The sequence below is a fragment of the Phoxinus phoxinus genome (assembly GCF_949152265.1).
Source record: "Phoxinus phoxinus genome assembly, chromosome: 17".
NCBI classification, from domain to species: Eukaryota; Metazoa; Chordata; class Actinopteri; order Cypriniformes; family Leuciscidae; genus Phoxinus; species Phoxinus phoxinus.
The window spans coordinates 27841563-27856401 of NC_136892.1; the positions used below are offsets into that span (position 1 = coordinate 27841563).

The 14839-nt window shown below is 37.2% G+C and overlaps 1 protein-coding gene and 1 long non-coding RNA gene across 2 annotated transcripts; both read right to left on the reverse strand.

Annotated features, from left to right (window-relative positions):
* Positions 1–450: 450 nt before the first annotated feature.
* LOC306984866 (uncharacterized protein) lies at positions 451–5076 on the reverse strand. The gene is made up of 17 exons (XM_079586572.1): positions 5048–5076; positions 4236–4919; positions 3750–3874; positions 3494–3652; positions 3279–3323; positions 3020–3112; positions 2843–2920; positions 2611–2699; positions 2420–2522; positions 2172–2288; positions 1914–2005; positions 1673–1831; positions 1530–1590; positions 1217–1345; positions 960–1055; positions 767–849; positions 451–642 (listed from the first exon to the last, which is right to left on the reverse strand). Exons 1-17 carry the CDS (start codon positions 5073–5075, stop codon positions 615–617), a joined length of 2169 nt encoding a protein of 722 aa, XP_079442698.1. The 5' UTR covers position 5076; the 3' UTR covers positions 451–614.
* A 1397-nt stretch (positions 5077–6473) lies between these two features.
* Positions 6474–7123, reverse strand: LOC306984629. Its single transcript, XR_013794573.1, has 3 exons — positions 7025–7123; positions 6708–6909; positions 6474–6590 (listed from the first exon to the last, which is right to left on the reverse strand). It is a non-coding gene; the product is annotated as an uncharacterized lncRNA (long non-coding RNA).
* Between the last annotated feature and the right edge of the window lie 7716 nt (positions 7124–14839).

The window sequence follows — 14839 nt, forward strand, 5'->3', positions numbered from 1 at the left end:
CATCTTATTTTGTTTATTATTCGCTATTTTTACCCGTAGCCTATATGGGAGCGCGCTCGTGGCTCTATTAGCATCGCCACAGCCACAATATCTCTTACTGTTTTAGCAGCTGTCTGTCATCCATTTATGGTGCAGGAGAACAAACGGCTTGTTACAGAACATGCCACAGTAAATTCAATATTTAAAAATCACATTGTTTTATGAAATATCGTTTAACCTATTGTGTTACCCTTTTAAGTAGGCTACTCGTTTTGGTGGACCATTTATAAAGCTTTATAAACCATTTCTTTAAATGTTTTGTGTTATTCAGCAACATTGAAACAACATTAGTAATTATTATTTGTATTCTTTTATTGTATAGGGCTCCGACGCCTTTGGCAAAGAAAAAACACAGCAACTCTAGCAAAAATATGATTGAAAGTTATAAAATAGTTATAAAATTGACCTCACATTGTGATATTGAAGCAAACTCAAAAGGCTTGCTGTATTAAATAAGTAACTAATATTTAACAAACGTGACAAAGATAACAAGGAAGGGGGACAGAGAAAAAAAGTCCTGACAGTAGCACAATGTGTGTGGCACAGCAACATGAGGCATCCCTTTGCCCTCAAAATCAGTCTGGATCAAAATCTTTGGATATTCTGTAAAAATGATAAGAGTTTAATAATTTATGGGTTTATAAAATACATAGAATAGACAAAGCTATAGAGCAAATACTAAAATCAGAAAAAAGGGTACTAAAAAATGCCATTTTAACACACTTACGCCAAATGTCCCTTTGTTTGCAAAACCGTTTCTGCCTGGAACCTGTGGAAGCCCTCTGTCTTTTTTAGGATTAATAGGGTTACCTTTGAAAGACCAAGAAAGGAAAGAGAGGACGACCATTTACAATGCATTTAATTTAATTTACGAATGACCCATGAAGCGAGTCATAGGCAAACAAAATCATCAAATTTACCTCAGGAGTTAATACTTCCAAAATGTAGGATGTATTGATGAACTCTTTCATGTCAATCTTTGTGACTTGTTGAGTTCTATCAATGATCCCCTCTGTCTGTTGGCAAAAGGCATTGCATTAAACGTTTTTACAGTGTATTTGTGTATCTATATATCTGAAGTGTAGCTTATTTCCAAATGCTAGTAAATAATTGTTTATATGTGTTGTTTTTCCTACAAAAGTTACTTGATTGTTTGTTTATTATAAAATTGTTTTACCTGTTGTTGATCAAAAAAAGAAATCCTTCCATTAAGTTTTGTCTTCAGCTTAGGGGCAAATGTAGGATTTTTATGCAAAAACATCCTGTTTGATCTTATTGTGCCACTTGTCAAGCCACTGTGTAGTTCCTACAATGTGAGGAAATGGTTAATTAATTTCATACAGTAATGAAATAACTGTATGGGGGTTCATACAGTATCTCTTTGAAACAAATATATATTATTTTTCTAATTGTCACAAAGCTTCACTTTACAAAAAAGGCAAGTCACATTTATTCAGTTATTGGTGTGATGAAGTATTCATGTTGTTTACCATTATCTCCTGATCTGTCACTACGTCTACCACCAATCCCTGGGTCAACATTGAAAGAGTTCTGTAAAAAGAAATGGGATGGTTAGAAAAATATTACATGGATTATAGTGAGTGAAGTTTGTTTGGAAATGTAAACTGCATACTTCTCATAAGGATATGACATTTCAATGTCACATCCACAGCTGAATGCCATGTCCTTTGTGACCATTGCTTGATTTATGCCAGCACAGTCATAGTGCAGCCACTCATTACAAATGTCACACTGAATCCATTGCAGTGTCTTCACATCTGGATGCATGGTTCTGCAGAAGAAACAAGATGCACATTTAAATGACTATTCAATCTATATAGTATAACATGGTAAAATGCAGTATGGTCACTTACTTGTTCCGGGTTTTTTGAAAAACGCAAACACCACTCTCCTGGGCCAAACATCTGTTTTCAGCCTCAGAAGTTGTCTTCTTTGGTGTGAAGTCCTAAGAACAGAAGAGGTGCAAACTAGTTTATGATTTTAAGCAAAATAGTAATTATAATATTTATTTTATAATTTACTAAAATTTTAGACACTAGACAGACCATACATGCATCCATTTTATAGAAAAAGAAGCATGATTTAATTTAGAAATTGAGACTCTGCTTTACCTCAGTTTGTATATTTTCAACCAAACATGAAGCATGGTAAACTCTAAGGTGAATCAACTGTTCAGTGTGGAGCAACTCAGATGACATGTTGAGACCTTTTGCTTCCATCTCTGCAACCTATGAAAATGTAAAGCGCTTTGTATATTGTAGTGTGCTAGTAAACCATTTTTGATTGAAGACTTATTGTATTTATTATATAAATTTTAATTCATGTACACATTAGTGAAAATAAATCTCCATCCACTCACTGTGCAAACAAAAACACCACAGTTGCTTCCATCATTTCTCTGCCATTGCTGCGGATTGCACACAGTCCACCCTTCCAGGGAGTCTAGATTTCTAAACACATCTCTAGGAAATAGAATTAATGTAAAGTAGGCAACCAAGTCATTATATATTTTAAAACATATACAAATATTAAATAAATGATGGATCGTACTTCAGAATGTCCATGTCTGTTGCTGAAATGTCAATGTTGTGCTGTGTGTTGTCATAAATTCTTATTTTTTTTGCTGTCTTGTCAAAAACCTGTAGAAGAAATTCAATAAAGGGCAAATTTACAACACTTACAAATGCTAAATTGACTTATTTACAAAATGTTAACTTCTCTGTACAGTCTCTTTATTATTTAATTTCTTCATTGTGATTAACACTCCTCGAGTTGAACTAACCCAAAGAATGAAGTGGCATCCTCTCTCTGGTGTCTGGCCACCAATAATTCTTGGAAACAGAATTTTCTGTGCATCATTCTGTAATGACAGAAATAGGAAACACATTATACTGTGTCATTACATGTAGAAACATGCAGGAGAGCTTAATCTATATTTATTTAACAAATTGTACAGTACCTCAAGAATTTTCAAATGAGAATCTGAAACTGTTTTTGAAGCAAGCCAGTCTCTATGCCACAAAATGAATGTGTCAGTCGTCAAGGCTATACACTGAGGAGAATAAAATTATATGTTAATTGTATAAAGGAAATGCACTACACCTGTCACATAACCTGTATGTTGAATAAATCACACAATAGGAATACTTGATTACATTTATGAAAATAACAAAAAAAAAAAAACGTTTTATGAAAAGTAGTTTGAATTAATTACTTACATCCTGGGTCTCTGCTGCAATTTGTGCAACCCGACAATTCACTGCCTTTAAAGCACAATATGAAGATACATTGTAGGAAAATTATGATGTGAGTTTCAATATACTGTACATGTCTTAAAAGTTAAACATCACATTTTGGATAAGTAACAGTTCACTAATAAGTTTATCAAGAATATTAAATTAAACTAATATTAGTCAGAATAATTGGTACTCACATTATCAGTTAGCCATGGCATCGAAATATTGGTGTCTTTCAAGAGATCAGGTGGGCAAAGGCTTTTCAGGTCACGTAGTTCCAATGAGGTGTAGTGAGAGATTTTAGCAATGACAGTGGTGTCTCTCTTCTCAACAGAATAGAGATGTGAGATTTTGTCCTAAGGTTGGAAAAGTTATTTTTATTTTCCTATATATATATATATATATATATGTCAATAATTACTGTTCAGCTTTGAAAACCAGCACACTTGTTACCTTGTTTGTTTCATTGATTGGAAACATTGACACTGAAAACTGATAACAATCAACAGTAGAACTGTCTTCTTTTGCTGGACCCTGAGGACTTCTGGAGTCTTGGTCAGTTTTTCTTGTGTATGTTTCTAGAATTAATTTTGAATAGTTTTATTATATTAATACATAATGGCCCAGTTTCACAGATATGGCTTAACTTAAGTCAGGAGTACATCTTAGATAAGTATGGAACATTAAGCAGGTTTTATCAAAATGCCTTAGAAGAGGAAAATGCCCTAGAATACATCATAATTAGTGTGCATCTTGTGACAAAACAATGACACTGACAGATTCTAATATATGTCAGTTCAAGTTATTTTTTAGTTAAGACAGCTCAAACATGCATTTAAGTCTGAGACTAGACTTAAGCCTTGTCTGTGAACCCAGGGGTAAGTGTCAAACCTGTATTGAATTTCATGTAAAAGTCATTTAAAATTTTCACATTCTTACCTGTTCTGCCACATACCAGTTTGCCATTTAATCCGATGCGTATGGCCTCTGATGTGTTTTGTTTTTCCATTTCCTTCATGAAGGAGCTATTGAGTTTTTCATTGTGGAGGTGAAAATAGAGACGCAGTGAGAACATGTAATGGGTGTCCTTCATTTGGCACAGTGAGTAGCGGCTTGAGGAAAGCTCTCTGTTTATTTGTTCTGCTGCTGCAGAATTGATCAGAGCAGCCAGGTCTGGGATCACTTTAAGGCTGCGTAGTCTCTCTTCAGGGCGCTTCTGGTTTTTTTGATGAAATCTATCATACAATGAGTACCGGTCTGATGTCCCAGTCTCAGGGTGTGGATATGAGAATTTGTCTATTTCTTTGGATTTTCCTGCAAATCTTGGTTTCCTTCTGATGTTCTTTATCCACTCAAGATCTACAGTTAACTTTCCTTCAGCTGCAAGTGACATGTTGGCTTCCGTTGGTGCACATACCCGTCCATCATTTGGCTGGAAGAATCTCTGCTGTGTTAGATTGTTCACATGTCTGGCAACACGTCCAGCAATGTCAGAGATGTACACAGTGGGTGGATATTTAAAACTTAGGAGAGCATCCCCGTGGTCCCGTGCAGATTCCTGCCACCATAATGGTGATGCATAGTATACAACACCATGGGTGCAGCCCATATGTAACACTCCACCTGTTTTATAATAACAGAAATGTTATTACGCAAATGTTTTCTGCATAATTATGGGTAATAAAACAAGAAAAGCATGAACACTTCCCTACACAAAATAATGTATATGACATGGAATAGCAATATCTTACCTCCAGCTTTCTTCAGCTTCACAAACATTTTGGGGTAAATCTCCTTATAAAGGAGAAGTTCCTCCAGCCTGTTTATAAGGTCTGTTATCGAGCCAGTTGAAGACACTCCAAGACAATTGCATGCCTTCACCAGGTCTTCTCTTTTGTGCTGTAGAGAAATTACAATATTATTATTGTTTATGGGGAAAAAAGTTCTCAATCTAAGTACATGGTGTTACAATACACTACAAGGCAAACAGGTAATATTACTTTCTCAGAAGGATAATGATGATGGAAAAAAAAAATTATTATAGAATATTCACAGGTGAGGAATTCAGGTAACAACAAAAAATTGTTGTCCATCCATATTTAAAAAAACATCAATGGGTCAAATTATATATATATATATATATATATAATGTACAAATTTAAGGCAGGTAGGTTTTCAAGGTCAGTATAAATGTAAAAGTCCCACTTTATATTAGGTGGCCTTAACTATTTAAGTACTTGCATCCAAAAACTAAGTACAATATACGTACAGTATTAAGTTCATATTGTATTGCAAAACATTTTTCCCAGTTAGGACAGGTTAGGTGGTATTTAAAATGTAATTACATAGTAGTAAAGGCCATCTGATGTAAAGTGGGAACAATGTTATGGTACACCCTCTTAATATCTTGAATAATAATCCAAAATATTTCACATGTTAAATTAGGGTATTTAACTACACAGTTCTCTCAACGGGGATGAAGAGGAATATTAAAACTGTGAAGGATTGAGAAGGAAATCGTATCAGGTAAGTATAATTCACAGGATCATCACTTAGCTCAAAGACGATGAATACAATTCAGGTATGCTAATCACAGGTTACTAAAGTTCTTTACAAAGACAGCTGAGAGGAAGAGTCCAGAATTCCTTCAGTGAGGCCAGCCAGAAAAAATGTGCATGTGGGATTTCAGTTTGAGTTCAAAGGTAATTAGCTGCAAGTGCGTCTAATACTCCGGTAAGTATGAGCGGGTGAGCCTAGTACACTCGTTATACATGGCATGCTAACGTGAATTCTGTGAAACTAGAAATATCTTACCGATCTTGAGTCCAGTATTTGCAAAATCTGGTCTTCATCAACTTCCCGGCCTTCACGGCATGCAGAGTTCACCCTTTCACTTTGAGAGAGACCTTTGTTAATCTCAGTTTTTGGAACCTTGTCATCAACTCTGGTGTGTTTCCCAATCCAAGGTGCAAATGCTGAATATGTCAGCGGACTTGTGAAAGGGTTGTTAGATGAATCTGATGAACATACGTTTTTTAGATCAACATCAGTTAATTTTGCCACTACAGCTACAAAACTACAATACATACAGTTTTACCCTGATTTTTTTTACAAATGTAACACATTGTTAATATACATTATTATCATTAAAGCCAATAGTAGAATTAAACAGGCTACCATCACAAAATCCAGTGGCAATGATCTCCTTTTCTAGGTCCTCCCATCTTGCTGCCACATTAGCCTGAGTGTCCTGGGGGCCAATGTTCTCTATGTCTGGGCGTCTCATGAGATTGACTAGAAATTGTAACGTAAAAAGGGTATTGACAAGCTGTATGGTAATGTGTGTTAAGGTGAATGCATCAAAAAACATTTTTTTACAGATTATGTTTTTTGTTCAGATGTTACACTCACCTGGTAAATCGAATGCAACTTTCCAGTTGGTGTCTGCTATGACAATGGATGGGTGGTGTCCACATCGGTAACAAAAAAAATTGTACGAGTACTGTCTTAACGCACAGAAATGGTAAAATGCCTTTCTTAAAGTATTGACTGGCAAGGCAGATCGGGAATGGGATTCCATTGTTCTGATCATGCGACCCACAGCAATGTGATTCTGTGGATAGTGAATATAATATCGTTGTAAACATTTAATCAACAGTTTTCATAACCACCTGTTTAAATATCTTGAAACATGCCCTCTAATTATTTACATGTTTGTGCATACTTACTGAAATTCCAGCTGTCAGAAAAGAGCATAAGGGGATTGACAGGATAACTCTGTTATTGTAGTTGTGGAACCCACTCTTATATTCCTGAAACCTGACCAGGTTTCTGCAGATGGGACACTCCTTTGCATAGACAGACACACCTAAATGAAAAATAAATCAATGAAAATCAATTTATTTACATCCTTTATAAGAACAAAATGTTATTCACCATGTAAATAATTACAGAACTCATCCTACCTTTAAATTGTTTGAATATGCCGTAAACAGTTGCTTGTCGGGTGATTAGTAGTTTGTCTTCAAGATTTGGCGGAGATGGCCCAGGACAGTATGGACACTGCACTTCTTGAGGTTTAAAGTGGTCTGGAATGGGCTTCTCTTCTGTGGTTAAATCCACTGGAAGGTCTTCTGGAATTCTTTTTGAACTCCAGAAGTAGTTAGTCTGTGTGATGATACTATGTGAATTTTCTGAAGGTTGCTGGATGTCATCTGTGGCACTGATCTTCTCCTCCATATCTTCAAGTTCCTCATTTGAATTGTCCACTGCATTTTGTAGCAGCTGAGGATGTTCTTGAAAAAGCCACCACATGGACAAATATCGATGGGCACAACTGATCTGGAATTTTGTACCTCTGCACCTGCAGTGCCATTTACCAGTTTTACTGTCAAAGGTGCAGATTGTTCGTCCAAGCTTACACCAGTTGTCCTTTTGGCCAGTATAGACAGAAAAGTAAATATAGCGTTCAGATAGCCCTTGCTCACCCCAGAAAATAGGGAAGACGCAGTCAACATCCTCAGAGCAAGCCTTCTGGTTTAACGTTGTGCATTCTTCTTGTCTGGGTTTCGAAATAAGTCCTTTTTCTATAATCTCCTGCAAGGACTCACTGCACAGTGCTTCTGGGGGACTATATGATGTTGCTGTCTTAGTCCTTTCTAAATGAAAACATTCTTTGCCAGGGTTTCCACTATTTGCCGCTATGCTCATGAAATCCATGCATGACTCCACTTCACAGGCAAAATATTTCATTACTGAAGACTTTTGCACATGTATGGGTAGTCTCACCCCATGGGATTCTTTTGTTGTTACATATATTCCATTTAAAGAATCTATACACAACATTGGTTCCTCCTTGCCATGCTGTTGTCTTTCATGTCTTTTGAAATTTGAGGTGTTGCTAAAATGAATCTCACATATTTTGCAGAATAAGTTCCCTTTCTGAACTGGATCAGCAGGGGTGTCCTGGCAGGGTTCTCCATCATCTAAGAAATGATCATGATAAATAACATTATGATATTTTTAACTTTATTGCAGTTACATTGATCTAGGATAACTGTTTAGGATGTTTATGTATTATGTGCTGACCTGAGGGTCTTTCAGCAACCACCAGACCTGTTGTTGCCACAACACAAAAACAAAACAAAAGTGAATGACAAAAATACAAATTAAACATCTAAAAATATAGAGTACACAATTTACAACTAGAAATAAACTTACCATGTTTTTTTAAGTGACACTTAAAATCGAAAGATCTTAAAATTATTTTGTCACACTTTGAACAGTGCCAGTGGCTCCTTATCCCACTCTTTCTGTCAGGACAGTGACATGGTATTGAGAACTTCTCTACAAAGGAAGGAAATAATGGATCTTGAATATTATGGATATTAATCAGCATTATGACATGTTTTTTACACATATTAGTTTATGTAAATAAAAAATACATATACAAATAATTTTAAAATACTTTACTTACTCACGCCACCAGCACTATAGTGGACGGCAAATCTTAAATGTTTTTGGGTTATGTGATCCTTGGATGCTTTTACTGATTTACTGCAGTAGCTACAGTCCTGATCTCCTTCCAGACTTAAAAGCTCTTGTTGAGTCACAAACTCAAACTTCCTTGCTGAAAATGAAATAGCTATTTGTGAATAAATGTACCAAGAAAAATAGATTTTGACTAAACATATCTATTATTATAAAGTGTTACCAAATGTTGAATTAGTTTGCATACCTTCCATGGCGTCAACGATCAAATCTTCAGTCATTAACACCTATTAAAAAAATTACTTTGCATTTAGTAGCGACTAACTAAAGCAACTAACGATAATCAGTGGCAAATGTAAATATGGCGTATATAAAATTAGTAAATAACGAATTTGCATGCAGAACATCTATCTCTATCAAAAACAGGTGTAGGCTACTTACGCAAAAATGGTCGATGGAAAATGAGCCTTGAAATGCATCGTCATTGTTTGTTGCTGACAACCAGTCAGATTGTTGGATGAAATGCCAATCCAATTCAACCAATAAAAAACTTAGATGTAGCATCTGAAGGTGGGGGTCGTCGATGTTACCTGTGTTCACTAGGTGGGGGTGGGGGATTTAAAAGTAACGGGGTGACACAACCCCCACCCCCACCCATTCCCAAAATGATTTATGTGTCAGTGTCGGCCACAAAGGTAAAGTTGAGGACTCGCCATCTTTGTAGTGAACGCGCGGAGAGAAATGCTCATTGCATATGGATTCCATAATCTGAGAATAGCCTATTTCTTTTCGTTTTAAAATGTTTCGTTCAAAAGTAGGCTAGACATTTCTAGCTTATATATATATATGTATTGTGCATGTGAGGAACATACTACAATGCAAGTGATCGCACAGAAACCATGCCACGATTTTATTGCTAGTCTTCTATATTCGCTTCTTTATTAAATCCAGGGAATTGTTTCATCAAACATTGATTAAAATGAATATACAATTTATACAAAACGAATTTTACTTTAAAAAAGGCTTTATACAAAACAAAACTTAATGGAGTGGTCAAAATCATTCTTCAGAATGTCTATCTGAGTATATCAGGCAGCTGCAACAGTGAGAGATCGTGTGGCTGGCGCGCCACAAGACGCGCTTCATTACAGGTCGAAATAGCTAATAAAAATATAAGATAAGATGAGAAAAGAGTAAATATGAGCAGGATTGCACTGTCTGTGTGCTCTCATGTATCAATAAGAGTGTCTGAAAGATGTAAACAGTGAGAGATCGTGTGGCTGGTAGTGGCTGGCGACGCTTATAGCCACGAGCGAACTCCCATACGGGTCAAAAGAGCGAATAAAAAATCAGATAAGATGAGAAATAGGTACATAAGATCTGTATTGCACTGTCTGTGTGCTCTTGTGCATCAATAGGAGTGTCTGAAAGATGTAAACGGTGAGAGATCGTGTGGCTGGTAGTGGCTGGCGACGCTTATAGCCACGAGCGCGCTCACATACGGGTTAAAAGAGCGAATAAAAAATCAGATAAGATGAGAAATAGGTAAATAAGATCTGTATTGCACTGTCTGTGTGCTCTTGTGTATCAATAGGAGAGTCTGAAAGATGTAAACGGTGAGAGATCGTGTGGCTGGTAGTGGCTGGCGACGCTTATAGCCACGAGCGCGCTCCCATACGGGTTAAAAGAGCGAATAAAAAATCAGATAAGATGAGAAATAGGTAAATAAGATCTGTATTGCACTGTCTGTGTGCTCTTGTGTATCAATAGGAGAGTCTGAAAGATGTAAACGGTGAGAGATCGTGTGGCTGGTAGTGGCTGGCGACGCTTATACACGAGCGCGCTCACATACGGGTTAAAAGAGCGAATAAAAAAATCAGATAAGATGAGAAATAGGTAAATAAGATCTGTATTGCACTGTCTGTGTGCTCTCGTGTATCAATAGGAGAGTCTGAAAGATGTAAACGCTGAGAGATCGTGTGGCTGGTAGTGGCTGACGACGCTTATAGCCACGAGCGCGCTCACATACGGGTTAAAAGAGCGAATAAAAAATCAGATAAGATGAGAAATAGGTAAATAAGATCTGTATTGCACTGTCTGTGTGCTCTCGTGTATCAATAGGAGAGTGTGAAAGATATAAACGCTGAGAGATCGTGTGGCTGGTAGTGGCTGGCGACGCTTATATAGCCACGAGCGCGCTCCCATATAGCCTACGGGTAAAAATAGCGAATAATAAACAAAATAAGATGCGACATAGGTAAATAAGATCTGTATTGCACTGTCTGTGTGCTCTTGTGCATCAATAGGAGAGTCTGAAAGATGTAAACGGTGAGAGATCGTGTGGCTGGTAGTGGCTGGCGACGCTTATAGCCACGAGCGCGCTCCCATACGGGTTAAAAGAGCGAATAAAAAATCAGATAAGATGAGAAATAGGTAAATAAGATCTGTATTAGACTGTCTGTGTGCTCTCATGTATCAATAAGTGTGTCTGAAAGATGTAAACAGTGAGAGATCGTGTGGCTGGTAGTGGCTGGCGACGCTTATAGCCACGAGCGAACTCCCATACGGGTCAAAAGAGCGAATAAAAAATCAGATAAGATGAGAAATAGGTAAATAAGATCTGTATTGCACTGTCTGTGTGCTCTTGTGCATCAATAGGAGAGTCTGAAAGATGTAAACGGTGAGAGATCGTGTGGCTGGTAGTGGCTGGCGACGCTTATACACGAGCGCGCTCCCATATAAGCTACGGGTAAAAATAGCGAATAATAAACAAAATAAGATGAGAAATAGGTAAATAAGATCTGTATTGCACTGTCTGTGTGCTCTTGTGCATCAATAGGAGAGTCTGAAAGATGTAAACGGTGAGAGATCGTGTGGCTGGTAGTGGCTGGCGACGCTTATAGCCACGAGCGCGCTCCCATACGGGTTAAAAGAGCGAATAAAAATCAGATAAGATGAGAAATAGGTAAATAAGATCTGTATTGCACTGTCTGTGTGCTCTTGTGTATCAATAGGAGTGTCTGAAAGATGTAAACGCTGAGAGATCGTGTGGCTGGTAGTGGCTGGCGACGCTTATAGCCACGAGTGCGCTCCCATATAGGCTACGGGTAAAAATAGCGAATAATAAACAAAATAAGATGAGAAATAGGTAAATAAGATCTGTATTGCACTGTCTGTGTGCTCTCGTGTATCAATAGGAGAGTCTGAAAGATGTAAACGGTGAGAGATCGTGTGGCTGGTAGTGGCTGGCACGACGCTTAATAGAGTTACGAGACGCGCGCTGCATTTGGTTAAAAAAAAACCTTACATATTGTGTAAGTTCGAGTGGCAGGCGCATATATCTGTGACTGGTGGAGTGGCAGGCGCATATATCTGTGGCTGGTGGAGTGGCAGGCGCATATATCTGTGGCTGGTGGAGTGGCAGCTCCCCCTGCCACGCAAAGATTTTACCCCCTCTCGAAAATTCTACCATAATAAATAAATTAATAAATTATGTGTACATCATTTATCAATTTATTTAGGCCTACACATATGTAGGCTATATACACACTGCACTGTCACACTACCACATATACATATGATATACATATACAAGTTCACCACCAACAAAATGCTGATCTACTCTATATTATATTCTATTCAATTCTAGGGTTTAATCAAATGTGGATTCAGGAATTGATCAATGCAAACCCATATTGTTTAACCAGATCAGAGATGGTTATATGTTGGTTTTATTAGCCATTATATTTAAAAATGATCAAATGTCATTTTATTCATATATGCTTACAGCTTTGTGGTAATAAACATGAAAATAACAGTGTTTATTGCAAAATAATGTAGTCACGTAGCCTAATATTGATGTTATGTAAATCAGACATAGGCTATGTCTGCATTCTATCTGCTGTATGAAAAATATATGCACATCGTTTTTCAAATATGATTCATGGTAACATCTAAACTAACTGGTTTTATTCAGTCAGAAATAGTATTTAGTATGAAAGAATCAATCTGCAATAGGTTACACCAGGTCAAAGGTCAAATAGCTTCTTGAGATACAACTGCACATTGTCACTTTTTAGATTTAGCAGATATTATTGACTGGCAAAGCACCAAAATGGTGTTCAGACTCTTTGATCAGAGGGGAATGGCGAATTAAACCGCAATCCAATGCACTGGAAATGTCCACAAAGCTCCAAAGTGCTGCCTGCGATTGAGCCGTATGCTCGCCACTGACATTGTTTACTGCAATAATCATTTACTGTGATTCCAGCTTATACGCCATTCATTCACAAATTACCGTGCTTAATGAGAAACTAAACCACCGGGCTTCTGAATTCCCACCATTTTATGTTTGCTTTTATTGCTTGGACACTTTCTACAAGGGACCAGAGGAAAATAATTGCAGGCTTATTAGATGATTTGACTTTAATGAAATAAATAAATAAAATAAACTGTCATTAACTCCGGTTCCAGGAGGTTAGAAGGAGAGAAAAAATACTTATTCATTCTCACTGCTACCGGAACGACCTAATGATGTAGGATTTCAGATTTGTCACGCCTTAATGCGATTCATTATATCTAAAAGTGACTTCAAAAAGCCTAGATATTACCTTGTCTAATACATTTTTCTTCCCTGCTGACACCCTGATAAGGGGCCACCCGCGCTCCGGTCTGATGTGACAGCCGTTATTATCGGCCGGGCCTCCTGAAACTGGCCCCTGAGCTGAAATAAAACTTAGAAAAAAAGAGCCGTTTTTCTTTCTTTCCCTCTCCCTCTTTCTCTGACTCGTTGATTATTGGTATTTTCCTAGTTTTCCAAACTAATAAGTGGCACTATCAAGCATTTGGAAGCGCCCAGAGAGCCGCAGACAAGCTGCTGGGCCTAATTGATATTGAGCGAGTCGCGGGGAGGCTGAACGGGGCCACTGCTGGCTAATTTGCAGTTTAATCAGCGTCAGTAATGAGAGCGGCTGATTAGCGCTGCCTGGAAATAAAAGAGAGTTACAAGGAACGTCTGTCAGAGTCCGGTGATAATTCAGGACTAATTGTGGTGATTAGAGCAAACTGGATGACTTTGGAGTTTTCAAAAGCAGTGTGTGTGCGTGTGTGTGTCTAAACTGCACTTGCCTTCAACAAAGGCCCCCCTTTCTAATATTCAATTAAACATTTAATAATGTAAATCAATGTTCAAAAGCATGAAGAATGTCTGTCATACCAGACAGTATATTTGATCACATAAACCCAATAGTGGCTAATTCATTTACTGACTAGCCCACATAAAACAAAGCAGTGATGTGCATCTGTTTCTGAACACCTCCGCTGGCTCTCTCTCTCTTTTTTTTCTTTCTTCTCCTGAAGGCTTTTGCCATGAATTTCATGTTTGTTTGACAAAAAAGTACTCACTATGGGAATTTATCTCATGCCATGTTAATTGCTAGTAAGTACATTTTATTTAAATGGAACATTTAAAAACAACAAAGCCAAAGTGCTGAACATAAATAACAATACAATACAAAAATATAAAACAATACTTAAAATGCCAGGGAGTAAAGGTACATTTTTAGCCTATATAATTTTGGAAGGTGTAAGGTGGATGTCAAGTGGCAGCAGATTTCATAAGCTAGTGGAGGCAACCGAAGACTCTCACCCTTAGTTTTTAGATGTGATTGTAGGACATACAATAATGCTATGGCAGAAAATCTTAAAGGCCTATGTATAGGGGATACGAGGATCTTTAATATAAGATGGAGGCATTAAGAGCTTTAAAATCAACAACGAAATCTGAATTGGATCCTAAAATGGACTGGAAGCCAATGGAGCGGGGCTTAAATTGGAGCGACAAAAAAAAGTAAAGAAAGTGACAGTCATATTTCTTTGCCCTAGTCAACAGCCTTGCAGTTTTATTTTAAACCATCAGAAGGTGTGAATGAGGAAGACAATTCAAAATAATTAAAATAAAAGAAATAACCTTCTCCAAATCTTGAAAAGACAAAGATGTTTTAAGTTTAGAAATAACTCATAACTCATAATTTTTAAAATAATTAATGTGCTTG

Excerpts from the sequence above, each read along its gene's own strand:
- LOC306984866 (XM_079586572.1), bottom strand. The coding sequence starts at position 5,075 with ATGTTTGTGAAGCTGAAGAAAGCTGGAG. Across the intron at positions 2,921-3,019 it reads CTCATTTGAAAATTCTTGAG|AATGATGCACAGAAAATTCT; the intron begins GTACTGTACAAT and ends CTGTCATTACAG. Across the intron at positions 2,523-2,610 it reads ACAGACATGGACATTCTGAA|AGATGTGTTTAGAAATCTAG; the intron begins GTACGATCCATC and ends TCTATTTCCTAG.